Source organism: Saimiri boliviensis, chromosome 17, assembly GCF_048565385.1.
Source record: "Saimiri boliviensis isolate mSaiBol1 chromosome 17, mSaiBol1.pri, whole genome shotgun sequence".
NCBI lineage: Eukaryota > Metazoa > Chordata > Mammalia > Primates > Cebidae > Saimiri > Saimiri boliviensis.
The window spans coordinates 1305714-1328375 of NC_133465.1; the positions used below are offsets into that span (position 1 = coordinate 1305714).

The 22662-nt window shown below is 40.8% G+C and overlaps 1 protein-coding gene across 2 annotated transcripts in view; it reads left to right on the forward strand.

Moving 5' to 3' along the window:
• The window catches only part of TAF15 (TATA-box binding protein associated factor 15), a 40703-nt gene extending 21596 nt beyond the window's left edge, over window positions 1-19107 (forward strand). For both annotated transcript variants that reach the window (XM_039476361.2, XM_039476362.2), the window contains exons 8-16: window positions 1550-1584; window positions 2197-2229; window positions 3432-3541; window positions 7363-7492; window positions 10639-10731; window positions 12550-12631; window positions 12751-12839; window positions 12947-13511; window positions 15149-19107. In XM_039476361.2, the coding sequence (XP_039332295.1) occupies window positions 1550-1584; window positions 2197-2229; window positions 3432-3541; window positions 7363-7492; window positions 10639-10731; window positions 12550-12631; window positions 12751-12839; window positions 12947-13511; window positions 15149-15188 (1177 nt within the window). In that variant the 3' untranslated portion in view covers window positions 15189-19107. The remainder of the gene's footprint in view (window positions 1-1549; window positions 1585-2196; window positions 2230-3431; window positions 3542-7362; window positions 7493-10638; window positions 10732-12549; window positions 12632-12750; window positions 12840-12946; window positions 13512-15148) is intronic.
• Window positions 19108-22662: the final 3555 nt, after the last annotated feature.

Genomic DNA, 22662 nt, shown 5'->3' on the forward strand with positions numbered 1-22662 from the left:
AAAGCATCCTGGAAATCACGGAAAAAGTAACAATAAATTAAAATGCATGTGTCTGTACCTAAGACAGTTGTAAGTGGAAATATTTTTACCTCAAAGTATAATAGAATGGATTTATTAAGAAGGGAGAAGTTTTTCATAGAGTGTTTTATCTCAGTGGCTCAGAAAAGCCATCTGTAGGGTAGGGTAATCACTAAAGCTGAGGGTCTTCTCCCGCCCCCAAACGAGATCCATATCCAGTGAAAGACTTCAGTATATTAGATTAGTTTCTTGGGTTATAGTAGAATAAGATCATTAGTAGTAGATCTGATATCACCATCTGAAAACTTCGGGTGTTTTTATTGCCATATCAGCATATGAATCTTAAAGGATTACAGAATTCAGTTAAGAGAAAGAAGCTTTTATTGGATAGGTATTTAAAGATTTTCTGGTAAGAGAGACCTTAGATTTCTTACATAAAGCTATGCTCTCAAGGACCACTGACTTACCTGGCAGTAGTAATTTGCCAGATAAAACTTGATGTCCTGGTGTGGCGGCTCACAGCTATAATCCCAGCACTTTGGGAGGCTGAGATGGGTGGATTATTTGAGGCCAGGAGCTTGAGACCAACTTGGCCAACATGGTGAAACCTCATCTCTACTAAAAACACAGAAATTAGCTGGGTGTGGAAACACATACCTGTAATCCTGGCTACTTGGGAGGCTGAGGAAGGAGAATTACTTGAACCTGGGAGGTGGAGTTTGCAGTGATCTGAGACCCCGCCCCTGTACTCCAGCTTGGGTGACAGAGTGAGACTCTGTTGCAAAAAAAAAAGTTGTCCTGTGGGCAACTGCATAATTGGACTATGTTGCCCTCTGTATGCAATGTGCACTACTGATGTGTACACAGCATATGGCAGCATGAACCTCTGTAGCGCTGATGTGAAGAGATGTAGTATAGTGGGTAAGGATGATGATTTTTAAGTGACGCTCTTTTTAGTCTTCTGTCAGGGTTTTGAATGATTTGAAATTTTAAAACTACTTTCATTCAGTCTTTTATGTATATTTGTATCTCACTTTTAAAATTCATCTCATAAAATCCACTATTTTGTGTCACAGCAGAACCTAATACTCAAGTTTTTAACCTCTCCCATTCTATCATCAAAATCTTAACCTTGCTTTATATTCTTCTATTCTTTTTTCTTTTTCTCATATTTAGAAAGTACTCTTTTGGAAAAAACACTTGCTGTAGTTCAGTATTCTTCATGCTGTACCTCCAGCTTTAAGTTATGGTTTAATAGTATCCCTTTAGCTTGGGGTTGGGAAGATTTAAAAATAAGAGTGTATTAGCTGTGTAATAAGCTTGGAAAGACATCTTGTGGAAATAGATCCTTGGGAAAACACTTGGATGGAAACAACATTTAGAACTCTATGAAATGGAATTTACTGAAAACTTAGAGGTGCTACTGTTTTCCTAAGCACTCTACTTGTGACAGTTAAGTGTAGATTGAGCCCAGGGCTCAGCACATTAGAGACTTAAGGAAGAAATCATTTCTTCAATTTTTCCTCTGCAGTGGTGGTGACCGCGGTGGCTTCAAAAATTTTGGTGGTAAGTGCTGAGTATCCCAAAATGTTTCAGTGGAAATGCTATATAAATCTAAAAGCCACCAATATCCCGCAGATGTAGTCAAAAGTCCTTTCTTATTCTGTTGAGGCTGGTGTGTGTTGTGTGCTTTAAAAACAATTATATATATACACACATATATAACAAAGTAAACATTAAAGAGCCAAAGTTGATCTCAAACAGTCCAATGGGTTTCTACACAGTGAATTTGCATGAAAGAGTCTGTGGTGACCAATGAATGAGACCTTCACTGGATTTTGACAGTTCGTTTTTATAAAGGTAGCTGACATGGTGTTTTAAAATTGTTAGGGTTGTCCAATCAGCCTTCACAACCAGAGCTTAACAAAAGTGATACTAGCATGATGCTAAAGTGGCAGGTGCTCTGTAGGACAAGTTAAAGGAAATGTTGACGTTCATCTTGATTTCTAGACTTTAAATAAAACGTAATTTATATATTTACTTTGTAAATATGTGATGGTTGACTTTCAAGGATTTTGGAAGTGTTGACTTTTCATTCTTTGATTTATTACTTTTTTTGTTGTTGTTAATGATTTCAAATGAATTGCCTTAAATAGCTTTCTTTTTCTTTTTCCTTAGGTCACAGGGATTATGGACCCAGACCAGATGCTGGTAAGGTTTATGGTGGTTTGTGACTTTGCCATTAAGAAAATGTTAGTTTTCCATTTTTTGAAGGGAAAGTGTGTGTTTGGAGGGCTTAGTACAGGATACAGACTTAATTTGGGGTACTTTATTTTTAAAGAAATGTCAGAAAAATTCAAGGGGATTTATAGGAAAGTTTGCTGGGGAAAAATTGTGTGCTTTCTTATGTTTTTTCTTCCATGAAGAAATACTTGAATTTTTACTGCTATTTAGTATTAACTATTTAAAATTATTGCAAATAAAATGTAATGAAATAATTTATATGATTGTGGAATTAGAAGTGGAAAAATTGTTTAAGAAAGAAAATCCTACTTCGGATTGGTAGTCTGCTTAAGTAGGCTGACTTAGTGAATTCAAGAAACTTGAATTCATACATGAGAGAATTGTCTTTTGGGTAGAGGTCACTGATTTTATGTGGCTTTTCATTTGAATGATATTCAGGGCTACAACTTTACCTGTAGAGCCTGTTGAAAGTTATATTTGAGAGGTCAAAAATCTTTTCGAGCCAAAAATTTGAAATCAGAACTTTTGTTATTGTTAAGATGCCAAACTATCCTATACTGATGGCAATTTCTGAATTATCCCTTGATGGACTGAGTTTTTGTACATCTTTCTTACTTTGTTGTACTAATCCAAAAGTATGCATGTAAGGTAAGGTGTGTGTACAAGTTGCCTCTGCCCTCTGGTATATACAAAGCTTATTGCAATGAATGGAAACAGCAGTTCTGCTTGGTGGCTTGCTTGAAAGTTCAAAAGTATCAGATTTGGAGAATTTTCTACTAGAGAATCTTAAAAAATGTTGGTTAACCGTAAAGAATTAGAGTTCTCCAGAGAAATGAATGTTAATTTAAACTAATTCCATCTCTTGATGATCTTTGACCTATGTTTGAATCTGAATTGTGACATTTGTAAGATCATCCTGAATTGGTATATAGGTATTTCACATCGTGTGAACTTGATCGACCTTACCTGAAGTTTAGTTGTAAGAATTGATCTACCAAATAATTACTGTGCATACTTTGTGTGTTTATTTATGATTATTATATTGGTCCTTTCCTTTTGGTTATAGAAACAATTTAATATTGGACAGTAGATTACTGTTTTTGATTACTGAACAGAATTTCATAAAAGCAAGGAATATGTAAAATTAACCACCACTTTTTTTCTCTTAGATTCAGAATCTGATAATTCAGATAACAACACAATCTTTGTGCAAGGACTTGGGGAAGGTGTCTCTACAGATCAGGTTGGAGAGTTCTTTAAACAAATAGGAATTATCAAGGTGAGTAAAAATATGTTGAAAATCTCATAATATTCTGGTTATGATACATAGATTATGTAGTAGTAAACCTATATATTTCAGTAAGCCTTGTCTCTTAAAATTTTGTAGTATGCTCATTTATGTCTGTAGACCTTTGCTAAATTGTTGAGTATATGAAGATTTTATTATTATTTTTTTTTTTGCTTTTTTTTTTAAAAAAAAAGAGAAAGAAAAAAATAATAAAAAAGTAAAAGAATAAATAAGAGGAAGAAAGAGGAAGAGGGAGAGAGGACGGGGATGTTGCTTTATTGCCCGAGCTAGAATGCAGTCTAAAAATGGGTATGCTTATAATTGTGCTTAATAATGGAGACATGAAAAAAACGAGGGAAGAAAATAACAAACAAGCAGCCAACCAATATTTCATTTAAACCTGTAAGTAGGTGTGATGTGGTACTGATAAGAGTATATTTTGTGTATTTAAAGTGGAGAGTTCTATAAATGTTAATTAAGTTTACTTGCTCCAGATCTGAGTTCAAATCCTGGGTATCGTTAATTTTCTGTCTCATTGATCTGTCTAATATTGATGTTGAAGTCTCCCACTATTACTGTGTGGGAGTCCAAGTGTCTTTTTATAAGTCTTATATATCTGGGTATTCATGTATTGGGTGCGTATATATTTAGGATCTTTAGCTCTTCTTGTTGCGTTGATCCTTTTATCATTATATAATGTCCTTCTTTGCTTCTTTTGATCTTTGTTGCTTTAAGTACTATTTTATCAGAGGCAAAAATTGCAACTCCTGCTTTTTGTTTATTTATTTTTGCTCTCCTGGTTGGTAAATCTTTCTCCATCCCTTTGTTTTGAGTCTTTGTGTATCCTTGCATGTGAGATGGGTCTGGATGCAGCATACTGATGGGTTTTGGCTTTTTATCCAATTTGCCTGTCTGTGTCTTTGGATTGGGGCATTTAGTCGATTTAAATTTAGAGTTAATAATATACATGAGTTTAATACTGCCAGTTAATATTAGCTGGCTGTTTTGCTCATTAGTTGATGTAAATTCTTGATTATGTTGATGGTCTTTACTTTTTGGTATTTTTTTTAGAAAGGCTGATACTGTTTGTTCCTTTCTATGTGTAGTGATTCTTTCAGAAGCTCTTGTAAAGCAGGCCTGGTGGTGATGAAATCTCTGAGTGCTTGCTTGTTCACAAAATACTTTATTTTTCCTTCGCTTATAAAGCTTAGTTTGGCTGGATGTGAAATTCTGGGTTGAAAGTTCTTTTCTTTAAGGATGTTGAATATTGGCCCCCACTCTCTTCTGGCTTGTAGGGTTTCTGCTGAGAGATCTGCTGTGAGTCTGATAGGCTTCCCTTTGTAGGTAACCTGACCTTTCTCTCTGGCTGCCCTTAATATTTTCTCCTTCATTTCAACCCTGGTGAATCTGACGATTATGTGCCTTGAGGTTGGTCTTCTTGAGGAATATCTTTGTGGTGTTCTCTGTATTAGGTGGAATTGAATATTGTTCTGCCTTGCTACGTTAGGAAAATTTTCCTGAATAATATCCTGAAGCGTATTTTCCAGCTTGGATTCATTCTCTTCGTCACATTCAGGTACACCTATCAAATGTAGATTAGGTCTTTTCACATAGTCCCATATTTCTTGGAGACTTTCCTTGTTCCTTTTTATCCTTTTTTCTCTAATCTTGTCTTCTCGTTTTATTTCATTAAGTTGGTCTTCGACCTCTGATATCCTTTCTTCTGCTTGATCAATTCAGCTATTAAAACTTGTGCATACTTTGCGAAGTTCTTGTGTTGTGTTTTTCAGCTCCAACAATTTACTTATATTCCTCTCTAAATTGTATATTCTTGTTAACATTTCGTCAAACCTTTTTTCAAAGTTTTTAGTTTCTTTGCATTGGGTTAGAACAAGTTCTTTTAATTCACTGAAGTTTCTTATCATCCACCTTTTAAAGCCTGCTTCCGATAATGGAACATACTTGGTCTCTATCAGGCCTTGTTACGTTGCTGATAAGGAACTGTGATCCCCTGTAGAGGGAGAGATGTTCTGATTTTGGGTATTCTCAGCCTTTTTAGGCTGGTTTCTTGCCTTCGTTTTAGATTTATCCATCTGTGGTCTTTATAATTACCATCTTTGTAATTGGATTTCTGAGTGGACGTCCAACTTGTTGATTCGCAGCGCCGGAATCTGCTCAACCCACTGCGCCGGCCAAAACAGCGGCGTTAAGATTGATGGTGCTTTTCTGACTCTGCACCAAGAACCGCCGCTCCGAGGCACCGGCGAAACCACCTCGCCGGCCACAAGAGTTGTGCTGGCGACCCATGGGGCTCCTCCGCTGGGAATCTCCTGGTGCGTGAGCAACAAGAATTCATCTGAAAGTGTGGCGTCGTCTCGTTCTCTGCGCTTTCACTGGGAGCTACAATCCTGAGCTGCTAGTGATCTGCCATCTTGGATCTCTCTCCCAGATTTTATTATTTTATTCTTTCCTTCTGTTTACCTTTCCACAGTCTACCTATGCTTTAGCTTCCGTCCTAGGACTCTAAAATTAGCTCTGTTTAATTCCTAAAATTGTGAGAAATAATTATTTTATGTTTATACTAGAGATAATGTATTATCTTATAATTGCTCATTGTTCACTAAAATGTCTTGTGCACTATTAACCTCATGCATATATTTTTCATCTCTTCAACTAGAAAGTGGCTTTAGCAGTGTTTAGATAGTAGGAGTGGCTTGGAATCAGTTTACATCTGCACTTGTTTTGGTGTTATGGAATTACTGTGTTCTTTCTTTGGGAGTTATAATTTGTTAAGGAATTAATTACACACAAAATATATAAAAAATTCAGAGGTTTTGTTGTTGTTGTTGTCTTGAGACACAGTATCTTGCTCCATTGCACCCAGGCTGGAGTGCCACTGCGTGATCATGGATCACTGCAGCCTCAATCTCCTGGGCTCAAGCAGCCTTCCCACTTCAGCTTCCTGAGTAGTTGGAACCACTAGTGCTGGTGTCCCCAAACTTTTTACACAGGGAGCCAGTTCACGATCCCTCAGACGGTTGGAGGGCCGCCACATACCGTGCTCCTCTCACCGACCACCAATGAAAGAGGTGCCCCTTCCTGAAGTGCAGTGGGGGGCCGGAGAAATGGCCTCAGGGGGCCGCAGTTTGGGGACGCCTGCACTAGTGCATGCTTCATGCCCAGCTAATTTTTAAAAAGTTTCCATAGAGACGGAGTCTTCCTATTATTGCCCAGGCTGGTCTTGAGCTCCTGGGCTCAAGCGATCCTCCCACCTCAGCCTCCCACCAAGTGCTGGGATTACAGGCCACACACCTGGCCTAAATTCACAGAGTTTTGAAAAAGTAAAAATTCTCCTGTTTTATTCCCCTGTCCCAGTGGTTTGAGACCAGCCTGGGCAATATAGCAAGACCCCATCTCTACAGCAACAAAAAAGCTGGGCGTGGTGGTACTTGCTTGTAATCCCAGCTACTCGGGAGACTGAGGTGGGAGGATTACTTGAGTCCAGGAATTTTAGGCTACAGTGAGCTTATGATGGTGCTACTGCATTCCAACCTGGGTGACAGTGAAACCCTGTCTTAATTTTTAAAAAAAGAAATTATACATAGGTAAAACAGTATACTATATCATTTTTCACTTACTGTAGCTTGTAGAGTTATCCTTGTTCAAACCTACAGGTAACTTGATATTAGGTGCATAGTATTGTATAGTATGGATGTGTGAATTCCTTGAAAAAATAAATCTTGATATATCTAAATGGTACATGATTACTTATCTTTAAATGCTACCACCAAGTTTTTTTTTCTTTTCCTCAGACAAATAAGAAGACCGGAAAACCAATGATAAACCTTTATACAGACAAGGACACAGGGAAGCCAAAGGGGGAGGCAACAGTGTCATTTGATGACCCTCCTTCAGCTAAGGCAGCCATTGACTGGTTTGATGGTATGTCATTCATATAGTTTTAAACATGAAGTTTGGATAAATGTTTTCTAGTCTGGAGTTCAGAATATGCTCAGTGGTTATATTCATGTTTACTTTTGCAGATGTTAAGAGTACAGGCCAGAATTTTTATGTACCTTTAGAAATGAGATGAGCTCTATCCAAGAACAGGTTGGTCTAGCATATTTCCTTATATATCATGCCTTGTGCATGAGTCTAACCTGATACAGGTGTAGATAGTTGGCTTGGTTGACTGTACCTTATTTTTTCTTTTTAAAAAAATTTAAGAGGTACAGGTGGCATTTTGTTATATGGATATGTTGCATTGTGGTAAAGTCTGGGCTTTTCCTGTATCTGTCACTTGAGTAATGTACGTTTTACTCATGAAGTGATTTCTCATCACTGACTTTATAGTTTGAAATTTAGGCCAGGTGGCATTGCTTATGCCTGTGGTCCCAGCACTTTGGGAATATGAGGCAGGAGGATCAGTTGAGTGCAGGAGTTGGAGACCAGCCAGGCCAACGTAGTGAAAGCTTGCCTCTACCAAAAAAAAAAAAAAAATTTTCTTTTTTTTTTGATAACCTGGATATAGTGGTGTATACCTGTGGTTCCAGCTACCCAGGAGGCTGAGGTGAGAGTTATTGCTTGAGCCCAGGATGGCAAGGCTGCATTCCAGCCTGGGCAATAGCAAGAACCTGTCAGAAAAACCCCAGTAAATAAATAAAGTAAAATTCAGGTTAATTTCCCTTCAAATATAAAGTAAATATCTACTTAGAAGAAATAGACTATTTTTTGCGGAAAGTAGAAGAAATGAGCAAAATATCTACAGTCCTCTACTCAGGTGGCCACTGATAATATTTCTTAATAATTTTTCTTTTACTCTTTTAAAATGTGTTTTATAATACTCCAAATAGAGTTTTGTCTTACCATTTTTTCATTTAACATTTTAACATAATTTTCCTCATGTTACAAATTTGTTTTTATTACACCCTAGTTTTAAGTAACTAACACGTACTGCTTGTTTACTGAGGTTTATGAGCTAAACATAACTTTAAGAGCTTTGCATGCATTAACTCAATTAATCTTCATAGTAATCTAATCTTCATAGTAATACACCCTGTTACTCCCATTTTATAGACAGTGAAACTGATGCATAGAGAAGCTAAGTAATTTCCAAGATCACAGAGTAAGTGGCAGAGTCATATTCAAACTCAGGCATGCTAGATCTACTCTTTCCAAAGTACTTAACTATGCTGAATTGACAGACACTTGCAGCTCCTTCCACTTACAAGATTATTGTACCTGTGTCTTCCAAAACATAATTCTGTTATTTTTCTTCTTTGAAGATGAGATTGTAGGCCGGGCGCAGTGGCTCACGCCTATAATCCTACCACTTTGGGAGTCCAAGGCAGATGGATCACGAAGTCAGGAGTTCAGAATCAGCCTGGCTAACATGGTGAAACCCCATCTCTACTAAAAATACAGAAATTAGCTGAGCGTGATGGTGGGCACCTGTAATCCCAGCTACTTGGGAGGCTGAGGCAGGAGAATTGCATGAACCTGGCAAGTGGAGGTTGCAGTGAGCTGAGATCATGCCACCACAGTTCAGCCTGGGTGGCACAGCAAGACTCTGTCTCAAAAAAAAAAAAAAAAAAAAAGAAATTTGTCCCCTTCTGTGTGCTTTACTTTTTTAAACTAATTTGTCAGGCTTCATCACCTTGCTTTTGAAGGCTAAGTCCATTTTTTTCTCTCTTTCTGCGTTCATAAGAATAAGAGAAATGACTTTTGAAACTATTTCTTTTGCGTATGGTATATTCAGAAATTATAGTGACTTTTGTCTATAAAGCACATGTGCCTTTTAAACCTAACTCCATAGTTCAGATCTTACCAATTCTTATTTCCTACTTTTTTTAAAAAAAATTACCAATTCTTAATATACTACTTTGGAAATGGTAGGAACATTTCAAATGCTACCATGGGCAGGTGGTAAAATACGAGTTTCTTTTTCACCTTTGACCTCCGGTGATCTTGTTTTCCCTAGTAAGCACAGTGGGCAATACGTCTGAGAATATGTGTAGATAAGTATGTACATGTTCTTGCACTTGCACACATACTCATTCCCCTAAATAAACAAGTGGTGTCATACTTCACATAGTCTACAGTTGCCTTTTTTTCCCATGTAAAAATGTTAGATATAGGTTGTTCCCCTTCCCCTCCCAGCCATGGGAACATATGCACCTGACCTTTTTTTTTTTTTTTTTTTTTTTCTTTGAGACTGTTGCCCAGGTTAGAGTGCAGTGGTGTGATCATAGCCTGGACTATCGGGCTCAGGTGATCCTACTGCCTCAACCTCCTAAGTAGCTGGGACTTATAGACGCCACCACACCCAGTTAATTTTCTTGTATTTTTTGTAGAGATGGGATTTCACTGTGTTTGCCTACTTCTTTGGCCTCCAAAAGTGCTGTGATTACAAGTGTGAGTCATCACACCCAACTTTTTTTTTTTTTTTCTAAAGAGGATGCCACTCTTCCAGGCTGGAATACTGTGCAATGATAGCTCACTGCAGCCTTGAATTCCCAAGTTCAAGTAATCCTCCTGCCTCAGCATTCTGAGTTGCTAGGACTACAGGGGCATGTCACCATGCCCACCTAATTAAAAAATTTTTTCAGAGACAGGGTCTCACTGTGTTCTCAGGCTTCTCACAAGTTCTTGACCTCAAGCAAGGCTCCTGTCTCAAGCCTCCCAAAGTGCTGTGATTACAGATATAAGCCACTGTACCTGGCCTTTTTCCCCACCCCTGACTCCTTGCTGGTCCAGTCTGGTCTTAGGCTCCTATACTCAAATGATCTCCCACCTCAGCCTCCTGAGTAGCTGGGAGCTGGGACTACAGACACATACCACTCCACCCTATTTGTTTGTTTGTATTTAAGCTTAAAGAGAAATGACTATCCCCCAGTGACAGATATGCTCTTTTCAGTAATGCCATTTTTTTTTAGCACTGTTACCTTGACTCTTTAGAATACCAGTGCATTTGAATTTCTATGAAGACATGTCACTTATCCCTCTGAAACTAAGAATTAACACGACTGTTTCATGTTTTTGTTATATATTTTGTAGCATTGCTTCATAACTGATTTCTTCTTTCTTAGGAAAAGAATTCCATGGCAACATCATTAAAGTGTCCTTTGCCACTAGAAGACCTGAATTCATGAGAGGAGGTGGAAGTGGAGGTGGGCGGCGAGGTAAGATCCTTGCTGCGCACAGTTCTGGATAGTATCCGAGGGTTTAAATTTGAGTTCACATTCTGTTTGTGTGAACTTGCTAGTACTTTTTCTCTCACTAGGTCTTTTTCCTTCTGTCTTAAAATGAGTTCAGGTACTGAATAGATTGGGTAAATGACATATTGTAAAAGTGGGAAATGGTTGTAGAAATCTCTTTGGAAAGCTGTATCGTGGTTTCTTGGTCACTTGGAAATCATGAGGCAAGAGACAGTGTCTTTTTTTTTTTTTTTTTTTTTTTTTTGAGACAGCATCTTGCTCTGTTGCCCAGGCTGGAGTGCAGTGGCATGATCTCAGCTCACCACAACCTCCGCCTCCCGGGTTCAAGCAGTTCTTCTGCCTTAGCCTCCTAAGTAGCTGAGATTATAGGCATGTTTCACTGTGCTCAGCTAATTTTGTATTTTCAGTAGAGACAGGGTTTCTCCATTTTGGTCAGGCTGGTCTCCAACTCCTGACTTCAGGTGATCTGCCTGCTTTGGCCTCCCAAAGTGCTGGGATTACAGGTTTGAGCCACCACACCCAACCCAGCTTCTTTATTTCTATGGGATTCATATTCTCGTCTTTTGTGTGTGTGCGGGTGGGTGGACGTTATGTGGCCTTTGCTGTTCATATTCTCAAATTTGGAGTTTGTCTTCTCACCTAATCTTCATCATGGAGATTCTCAAACTAAGTAGGGTACAGGTTTTGTATCCCAAGTCTGAAAATCTGAAATTGGAAATGCTACAGAATCCAAAAAAAATTTTTTTTTTTAAAATTTGTGACAGAGTCTCACTCTGTTGCCCAGGGTGGAGTGCAGTGGCGTGATCTCGGCTCACTGCAACCTCCAACTCCCTGGTTCAAGCAATTCTCCTGCCTCAACCTCCCTAGTAGGTTGGAGGTGCATGCCACCACACCCAGCTAATTTTTATATTTTCAGTAGAGACAGGGTTTCACCATGTTGGCCAGGATGATCTCTCTCTCCTGACCTTGTGATCTGCCTGCCTTGGCCTCCCAAAGTGCTAGGGTTACAAGCATGAGCCACCATGCCAGCCCAGAATCCAAAACCTTTTGAGCACCGACAAAATGATGCTCAAACGAAATGGTAATTAGAGCATTTCAGGTTTAGGGTTTTTTGATTTGGGCTGCTCAGCTCACAGGTATAAGGCAAATACTGCAAAATCTGAAAAATCTAAAATCGGAGTGTCCCAAGTATTTGGGGGAGAGGGATACTCAACCTGTATTGTAGAAAATGGACTTTGAGACTGGGCACAGTGGCTCACGCCAGTGATCCCAGCACTTTCGGAGGCTGAGACAGGCAGATCATGAGGTCGGGAGATAGAGACCATCCTGGCCAACATGGTGAAACCCCATCTGTACTGAAAATAAAAAAAAATTAGCTGGGCGTAGTGGCACACGCCTGTAGTCCCAGCTATTTGGGTGGCTGAGGCAGGGTAATTGCTTGAACCCAGGAGGCAGAGATTGCAGTGAGCTGAAATCATGCCACTGCACTATAGCCTGGGAGACAGTGACACTCCATCTCAAAAAAAAGAAAAAGTAAAGGGATTTTGAAGTTCTCTTGTGCATTATTTGCACCGTATTGTGTGCCTAGGGTCTGTTTTCAAGTTCCTCTGTTTACTGAGTACAAGACCCAAACCAAAGAATTAAAAAGTCCTGCTGTAAGGGATTAATTTGCAGAGTCCTGCGTAAGCATTGATGGGTACCTACTCTTACATTATCTGATGCTTTTCTTCTGTTTTGTTAATGTCTGCTTTTAATCTTTCTCCCCTGGCCCCATCCGCCTAGGCCGTGGAGGATATAGAGGTCGTGGAGGCTTTCAGGGGAGAGGCGGAGACCCCAAAAGTGGGGATTGGGTTTGTCCTAATCCGTAAGTGTATCTTGCTTACTTTGGTGAGAGTAGGGGTTGGGGTTGGGGTTGGAGGATACAGAAGGGGGTTCTGAGTCCGTTGGAAACTCTAGGAGCATTGTATTTTCCTCCTTTCTTAGGTCATGTGGAAATATGAACTTTGCTCGAAGGAATTCCTGCAATCAGTGCAATGAGCCTAGACCAGAGGACTCTCGTCCCTCAGGAGGAGGTGGGTCAGCCTTGTAATAGCATCTGCATTGTGCTTATCTTCTGACTAGCATTAAGGGGTCTTTACGTTGTTCTGCTGGCCTCATTGTTTGCATTTCTACCTTGCAGATTTCCGGGGGAGAGGCTACGGTGGAGAGAGGGGCTACAGAGGTCGTGGGGGCAGAGGTGGAGACCGAGGCGGCTACGGTGGAGACAGAAGTGGGGGTGGCTATGGTGGAGACAGAAGCAGCGGTGGTGGCTACAGCGGAGATAGAAGTGGGGGGGGCTATGGTGGAGACAGAAGTGGGGGTGGCTATGGTGGGGACAGAGGTGGAGGCTATGGTGGGGACAGAGGAGGCGGCTATGGAGGAGACCGAGGAGGTGGCTATGGAGGAGATCGAGGTGGCTATGGAGGAGACAGAGGAGGAGGCTATGGCGGAGACCGAGGCGGCTATGGAGGAGACCGAGGAGGTTATGGAGGAGATCGAGGGGGCTATGGAGGAGATCGAGGGGGCTATGGAGGAGACAGAAGCCGCGGGGGCTATGGAGGAGACCGTGGTGGTGGCAGTGGCTACGGTGGAGACCGAAGTGGAGGCTATGGAGGAGACAGGAGTGGTGGTGGCGGCTATGGAGGAGACCGAGGTGGGGGCTATGGAGGAGACAGAGGTGGCTATGGAGGCAAAATGGGAGGAAGGTGAGTATTAGAATGCATTTATTAACCTTTTTACCTCACTGCACCTGTATTTGGGGGTTTGAACGACATTTTCTTTCTTTCTTTCTTTCTTTCTTTTTTTTAATTTCTTTTTTCTTGTTGAACATTTTAATTTTTTGGAACTTGAGTTCCAAAAACTCAGTTCTCATTGGCAATTCTCTCACGATGGAGAAGATAATTTAGTTTCCTGCTTAGCAATTTCTAAAATTTTGTTTTGGAACTTTTTATTGTTTAACTTTAGTGTTTATTGTTTTTTAGAGACAATAAAAATTAAATTTAGTGATAGAGACAGGGTCTTGCTCTGTCACCCAGGCTAGAGTGCAGTGGTATGATTATAGCTCATTGTAACCTCAAACTCAAGCAATACTTCTGTCTCAGTCTCCAAGTAGCTGGGACTATAGGTGTATGCCACCACATCTGGCCAATTTTTAAATTTTTTTATAGATACAGGGTCACACTTTGTTGCCCAGGCTAGTCTCAGACTCCTGGCCTTAAGTGGTCCTCCTGTCTTGGCCTCCCAAAGTGTTGGGATTACATGTGTGAGCCAAAGCACCTGCTGGAAATTGTTATTCATAAATATTTATATTTGTTTGGTTGTATCTGTGTGTATTATTTTTTTTCTCATAGCTAAAGATAATTGAGATTGAGAGAGAATAAATTGAAACTATGTGTCAATCAGGAGTTCCTAATCTAAGTGGAGAAACACACCTTTCATTGGGTGGTTCTTTTTTAAATCATGTGCACTACCCTGCAGTTGTTTTTCTAGAGATTCTGATAATAGCTTTTCCAGATGAAAACCACCGTTGGGAATGCCTTGTGCACATGAATGGTGTAGACACATAAGAAGTTGAAGACCAGTGATAGAAAGTAACTTCAATTATTATTCTGAGGACCTGTATGCCAGAGGCATTATAAGGCAGTGACAATTAGTATTGAATATGGTTAAGAGCATGGATTTGGGAAATTGTCTGGGTTTAAATCCCAACTCCACTTACTAGCTGTGTGATCTTAGGAAAGTTACGTAATCCTTTGGAGTGTCTGTACTCTTATCTGTAAAGTGGGGCTAATAAAACTTCCTTTTTAGATTTGTATTAGATTACATTGTACTAGTTGCTGGCCCCTAGTAAGCACTATATAATTTTTAGCTATTAGTAATTGTTGGTAACCTAATTACCATCTATTGAACACTTCTTACCGTGTGGCCAATAATGTAAAGTATTCTGTATTCTTTAGTTCTAATCCTTTCATCATCTCCATGAAGGTAGGTATACTTCCCATTTTACAGAGTCAGAGTCATTTAGTACAACTTTTCTAAGGTCACATAGTAAATGACAGATCCAGAATTCATACATGTAAGTGCTTGCTCATTCCACTCTGCTACTCTTCTATTTAGAATGTAAGAGAGTGAAGCAAAGCTTCTTCTAGGAACTTTGTAAATCTTAAAGCTGATAAATTATACATTTAAGTATCTTCTAGGAGTACAGAAATAAATCGGGTATGATGTCATTCTTTAGAAATTGTCTAGCTGCTACCGGTCACTAGTGCTCTGAAGAAGTGTCTGATGCTCCCCCTTAGTAGAAAATTAGAATTTAGTCCGGCTCTTTATTTTTCATTCCTAGAAACGACTACAGAAACGATCAGCGCAACCGACCATACTGATGACTGTTTTGAATGTTCCTTTGTCTCTGACATGATCCATAGTGAAATTGCCAGAGTTTTGCCTGCTGCTTTCCTCGTGGCCTCTTCTTGGGTAGTGAAATTAAGTGACATTTGGATTTTTATTTGGGTGGGAGGGCTGGGACAGTTTTTCTTTTAGAAATGTCCGTTGAGATTTCCCCCTTTAGTTTCCAACCTTCTCCCCAACCCTTGGAGCTAAATGCGTTGTAAAATATTGCCAAAATGAAAAGTGTTTTGTAATACTGCAATAAAGGCTGCTTGTTTTTGTGGACTTTTTGTACATATTAGCACATTGTTCTGTCACACTCAGGACTCAGTTACATTAGACTCTAACCCTAAAGAATTAGGAAATACACTTCAGTAAATTAAAATGTTACTTTCAACAATATTTATTGCGCTCCTACTGTGTTTAGTGGTTCCCAGGAATTACTACAAGTTAGAATCACCTTAAGAGTTTGTTAAAATTAGATTACTAGGCTTCCCCTTAGGTCTGCTGGTTCAGAACTTGGTGAGGTATGGGAAGTTACGGCTGGCAATGTTTGGTTACATCAAGCTTACCAGGTGATTTTGATACAGTTGTTTAGTATCAGTTTACAGTTGACAACCATTTATTTAGGGCAGTGTTGTAGATGCTGGGAATATGGAGCGCTAACAAAGAGAAAGGATTTATAAGCCAGGGTTAAGATGGCAACGTGTATGTTTGTTTTTTGCTGTTTATTAGAGCACTGTTTATTCTACTCTTAACTATGGGTAAGGCACTGGATCAGATTCTAGACACATTGCTGACCAAGTAAATAGAAAGCATAGTCAATAAGTGCTCCGGTAAAAAGTAACAAGGTACTTAGAGGGCTGATTTGAAGGATACTAAATTTAATCACATAGGAGTAGGAAAAGGCAAATGTGGAGGGAAGAAAGACTAGGAGTTCATTAAGTACAGAAGCTGAGGTGAGAAAATGGTGTTCCCAGCAGGAAACAAATGAACAAATCAGAAGTTAAGAAAAAGAGTGGGGAGCAGGATCTGCACTTGAGAATTGTATGTAGTTCTTTGTGACTGAGGGAGCGTTCAAGGGTGGTCATGCAGAAGAAAAGACTGGAGAGGTAAACAAGCTCTATGACAAGGTGCTTGCATTTCACTCTTTACCTCGCTCCAAGTAGTCATTAAAAGATGGTAAATGGGTATGGCATGATCTGATTTGAGTGGCATCAGATAGATGTTGATTATGACTGCCTTGTGGGATAACTGGACTGGAGACAGCCAGGTGAGGGATTATATTCATCTGAGGCCCAGATAGTGACTAGGAGAATGGAGATAACTAGATTTGAAAAATGAGGAGGGAAATTTGACAAGATTTAACTGGATGTCAGAAATAGACAAGGAAGAGTCTGGTTTCTGGCCTGCATGATTGGGTAGATAATGCTGTTCCTTAGGAAAGGACATTGGGAAAGGAACAGCTTTGCTGGCAGGATGGGAATTCTGCTTGAGTATGTTGAGTTTGGAGTACTCTTGAAACTTCTAGATAGAGACATCCTATAGTTCTGCAACTCAGAATATAGCATTCAATACCCCGTTTCCCTGATTTCTCCCTTAATGAATTATATGTCTACCTTCTCAATTTGACCTCTACATGTTGGAAGTTTATCAGGGCTTTTTCTAAGCCCCTTTCTCTTAATCACTTTTATCCTGGGCAAGTTAATTCAGGATATGTCTTTAAATGCTATCTAATATGGTGATGACTACCAAATTTATGTCTCCAGTCCTGATCTGTCCCCTCTCCCAGTTGCTTACTTGACCTTTGCACTTGGATGTAAAATAATTGTGTTTAAAGAAATGAGTACGGAATAGAACTTCAGTACTATTGAGCTTCCCTTCCAAATGTTTCTTCCTAATGTTCCTAACCCCTCCAAAACAAATCTGTGAGTGAGGCCTGAGCGTATTTTAAAAGAGCCCCAGGCCGGGCGCGGTGGCTCACGCCTGTAATCCCAGCACTTTGGGAGGCTGAGGCGGGTGGATCACGAGGTCATGAGATCGAGGCCATCCTGGTCAACGTGACAAAACCCCGTCTCTACTAAAAATGCAAAAAATTAGCTGGGCATGGTGGCGCGTGCCTGTAATCCCAGCTACTCAGGAGGCTGAGGCAGGAGAATTGCCTGAACCCAGGAGGCGGAGGTTGCGGTGAGCCGAGATGGCGCCATTGCACTCCAGCCTGGGTAACAAGAGGGAAACAACGTCTCAAAAAAAAAAAAAGAAAAAGCCCCAGATGATTCTAGTTTTTAGGGACAATATATGGAAAGAGAAGAACCTAGGAGGAAACTGAGCAATACTGACATTTAGTAGATGAGCAGAAGAGGATCCTAAAACCGACTGGGAATGCTCAGTGAGGCGTGGTCAGTGGAACACAAAGGAAGAATGAATGTTAGGAAAAGCTAGTAGTATCAAGTATTTAAGCCAGGCTATGTCATGTAAAGGGTAGAAGGCATTCATTATGTTGAGTAATATAAGCATTCTACATCTCAACCTCGATACTATTGATACTTTGGGTTGGATAATCCCCTGTGGGATGCCGCCCTGTGCATTGTAGGATGTTTAATAGCATCCGTGGTCTCCACCTACCAGATGCCAGTAGCAGTCCTTAACCTCTCCAAGTTGTGACAACCACAAAATGGCTTCAGATGGCCACTGGGGGGCAAAATTGCTCCCTGTTGAGAACCACTGCCTTAGCAAAAGCAGTTTGGTTAGAGAATTGAATTCTGAACTCAAACTGCAGTGAGATAATAGAAGTGCACTAAGTGAATAATAAAAATTTGAGAAATGGATACAGGGGATGTGGACAAAGAATTTTGATTATGAAGGGTAGTTAGAGGAGGGGTGATGTGAGGAGGAGGCAGCTAGATGGGGATACTGGCTTGTGGACGGTTATTTTTAAGATGGGTAATAATTGAGCATGTTTATATACTACATGGAAGGAATTTGAATAATTGATGTTCAAGTCCCTTGAAGGGATGGCATCTAGAACATTGGCGAAGGATTTGCCTTAGAAGAAGAGAATGTCTCTCACATTGCAGTTGGAGGTAAGAATAAGTGCAGATACTGATAGTATTAAAAAAAAAATGACGAACATTAATTGGGAGCTTACTGTGTGCCAATCACTGTTTCTTTTTTTTTTCTTTTTCTTTTTTTTTTTTTTTTTTTTTTGCAGCCCCAGCCGTTGCATGCCAGTCACTGTTATAAGCAGTCTATGTGTATTAACTCATTTAACAATCCTTTGAAGCTAGGAGGTATCAGAAATGCTTCACACTCTAAGAGGTATATGGTGTAAATGATTTTGAATGCCATTGGGAAGGGGCTTTCTAGGGGGTGCAGGAAGGAACAGAGGCACTGAGAGATTGAGCATCTGCCTTAGAGCCTGTGCTCATATCTACTCTTGTACTGTATTATAAACAAGGATGCTTATAGCTGAGATGGCATGAGGAAGTTGAGGTAATTCCATCTTAGGTCTTTTTGTTTTCTTAATGAGAAATTTTAATAGTCTACAGAATTTGGGGAAGTTTGAAGAGATTGTAGGATATGTGAGGATAGAAGAGAAGGCTTGACATACAACCTCCATGGGGATCAGCGAAGTGTGTGCCTAGAAACCAATTAATCTGCCGGGCAACAGGAAGGGCTCAGTTAAAGTAGGAGGCAAGTATTTGGGGTTTCCAGTCTGTATGGATATGTGATTTTTCCACAGCTTTGATAGCAACATGGTTATAGGAGCAGAGGAAGTTTGAGTAGGGGTTTTACTGATCAGAGATGATAGTGGAGGTATTTGAATAGTGAGGGTAGTGATTAATGTATGGGATCCAGGTTGAGTAAGAAAACAAAAGAGAATAATGGGGAGATGGAAGGAAGTCAGGAGCTTAGTGTTGATGAGATTCAAAGAACTTGTGTGGATAAAAAGAGCAGCACAGATTGAAGGTTGGGTCAGAAAGTGAGATGTGAAGATTTTGGAGACAGCAATTCCTGGGGTTGACAAAGGTTAGGTGTGATCTTGGAAGTGGGTAGCTAAGGTGAATGGAAGGGAAATGTCTTTGTAATTGAGATGAAGGACTGAGGGGCTGGAGTATTGAATGGTTGTCCAATGGGATGCCATCAGGGAGATGACAAGACTAAGATTCAGGCAATGAATGAGAGGAAATGTAGAAATGAACCAGTGAATAATTGCTCCTTGAGAGCAGGATCCTCAGAAAAACACTGATTTTTCTTTTTCCTTTCTTCCTTTCTCCTTCCCTCCTTTCTCCTTCTTCTCTCCCCCCTCTCCCCCCTCCCCCCTCTCTCCCCTCTCTTCCCTCTTTCCCCTTTCTCCCCTTTCTCCCCTCTCCCCCCTCTCCCTTCCCTTCTTTCTTGAGACAGAGTCTTGCTCCGTTGCCAGGTACCAGGCTGGAGTACAGTGGTGCAATCTCGGCTCACTGCAATCTTCGCCTCCTGGGTTTGAGCAGTTCTCCTGCCTCAGCCTCCCTAGTAGCTGGGACTACAGGCACACGCCACCACACCCAGCTAATTTTTGTATTTTTTAGTAGAGACGGGGTTTCACCATGTTGACTAGGATCGATCAGTCAATTGATCTTTCTTTCTCTTTCTTCTTTCTTTTCTCTTTCCCTTTCTTTCTCTTTCAACCTCTGCCCTCCTGTGTTCAAGCGATTCTCCTGCTTCAGCCTTCCCTGTAGCTGGGATTGCAGGTGCCCATCACTGTGCCCAGCTAATTTTTTTAGTAATGATGGTGTTTTGCCATGTTGGCCAGGCTGGTCCCAAACTCCTGATCTCAGGTGATTCACCCACCTTGGCCTCTCAAAGTGCTGGGATTACAGGCATGCACCACAGCGCCCAACAGCTTTTTTTTCTTTACTTTTCATTTTTGAGACAGTCTCGCTCTGTCGTTCAGATCGAAGTGCAGTGGCACAATCTTGGCTCACTGCAGCCTCCCCCTGCTGGGTTCAAGTCATCTTGCCTCAGCCTGGGATTACAAATGTGTTTCATCATGTTGACCAGGCTGGTGTTGAACTCCAGACCTCAAGTGATCCTTATGCCTCGGTCTCCCAAAGTGCTAGGATTACAGTCGTGAGCCACCGTGCCTAGCTGAAACACTGATTTTTATATAAAGGTGCAAAGCAGTGGTGACATCGGGAGGGATTTAGGAGAATCAGCAACACCTGAGCGATTTCAGAAAGCGGCCCAGTCAGTAGCCAGGTTTCATTTCCAGCCTGAAAGATAGATGGGATTGTTTGAGAGAGAGTGGAGGGTGTGAATGCTTTTTGTTTGCTCTCAAAAGAAGCATCCAGAGATACCATTAGAAAGGTTTGGGGCAGAGGAGAGAAAAGAGGAGGGCTTAAGTTTTTAATAGTGTCTTAAGGATCGGTCCCGGTATCTGAGACCTCTGGGTATCTTTGGACCATGAGAGAAGCCAGCTACTGCTTGGATGAAGTAGGCTTCTATGAGTGTTTTCTAGGTAGCTTTGGTACTGGGAGGGTTCTGGTACATTGGTGGTGTACCAGATGGTGAGTGCTCTGTAAAGACCTTTATGTCCCTCACTGCCGTCTTAAGTCTTCTGGTGAGGTCTGGTGAAATTAGGATTGAGGTGATACTAGGCAGATACTTGTATCTGGCTGAGTAATAAGACATCCTCTGGAGACATCTAAAAATACGGAGGAGGGATTAGGGATCTGTGGGCAGGATTTTGCAGAAGTTGAGTTTGAATTATGTAGTTAGTAAGACCATGTTTTATACCCACAGGGTTTTGAGGCACAGGGAAATTTGGGTTATGTTGCTCATGGACTGAAAGCAGCAGAGTGGGCAAAAGAGGAGCATCTTTCCTATCATTGGACTTTGGGGCCACAATATTAAAGGGGTCCCCAGGCAGTGCTGTATACATTCAGAATATCGAAAACACTCTTGGTTTTTACTTGCAGCTCGATCTCAGGCAAAAAAATCAATCTAGAAGTGATGGGGCGGGTTGGGAGATAATTGTGAATGACTATGCAGGTTTAGTATCCCTTATCCAAAATGCCTAGAACCAAAAATGTTTTGGATTTTGGATTTTTTTCAAAGTTTGGAATATTTGTATTATACTTACAGGTTGAGTATCCCTAATCCCAATATCCAAAATGCTGTAATGAGCATTTTCTTTGAGTGTCATGTTGGTGCTCAAAAAGTTTTTGGCTGGAGCATTTTAAATTTTGAATTTTCAGATTAGGAGCACTCAGCCTGCACTGAATTTAGAATAACCGTTGGGACTGCTGTAGAGCCTGGGGTGCAGGGAAGTAGAAAGGAACGTCTGTTTTACTTTGACCTTTCTATGCTTGAGGGGAAGAACTTGACCTCCCAGTAAATCAGTAGGATTGGGGGAAGAAGATGGGGTGGCAGGAGACAGCTGTTTTTAACCTCTGATGGCCACAGGCTCACATGACAACATTAAAGAGAGAAAAGTTCATATTTGATTGTTTACTGTGTGATGACAGGTACTGTTAAGCTTTATAGTAATCCTCATAGGAGCTTTCTGAGGTAATAGGCATTATTATTTTCATTTTATAGGTAAGGAAACAAAATCACAAAGGTTAAGTATTAAGTATTAACTTTTTTTTTTTTTTTTTTTTTTGAGACGGAGTTTCGCTCTTGTTACCCAGGCTGGAGTGCAATGGCTCGATCTCGGCTCACCGCAACCTCCGCCTCCTGGGTTCAGGCAATTCTCCTGCCTCAGCCTCCTGAGTAGCTGGGATGACAGGCACGCGCCACCATGCCCAGCTAATTTTTTGTATTTTTAGTAGAGACGGGGTTTCACCATGTTGACCAGGATGGTCTCGATCTCTCGACCTCGTGATCCACCCGCCTCGGCCTCCCAAAGTGCTGGGATTACAGGCTTGAGCCACCGCGCCCGGCCCAAGTATTAACCTTTAATAATAATAACTTGTTCAAAGTCAAAGTGATGAGTCTTGGGATTAGATAACAGATTTGTCTGACTCCAAAGTCTGGGCCTTTCTTTCTTGATAAGGATTATAGCTTGTTAGGATTGGTGTGGTAGGTCCTGTTGCAAAAGGAAACTAAAGCTTCAGTAGAAATAGGCAGTTTTAGAGAGTAAATAGGGTCTTTCAAGGGAATGACGCTGAGGTAGACAGCAGGTACCTAGGTAGAAGAGGCAGCAGAGAGGATGATTGGTTCCGATTAAAGCTTAATTATCTCCTTACCACTGATAGGGAGGTGGTGGGTGAGGGCAAATTAGAGGGAAATGATCCGAGCTTCCCAGCGTTTTCTCCTATTTTTCTCTCTAGGCAGAGACTCCTCTCTAGCTTTGCTGTCAAATTCTGGGCACAGATGAGCCCTTGATTTAGGGAGGCAGGCTGGCCATCCAGAGAAGCTTTGGCTCTGTACTTCCCTTTTTCCTCCGGTAAAAGGGCATGTGGCTGAGTAGAAAGTATACCCAGGCAG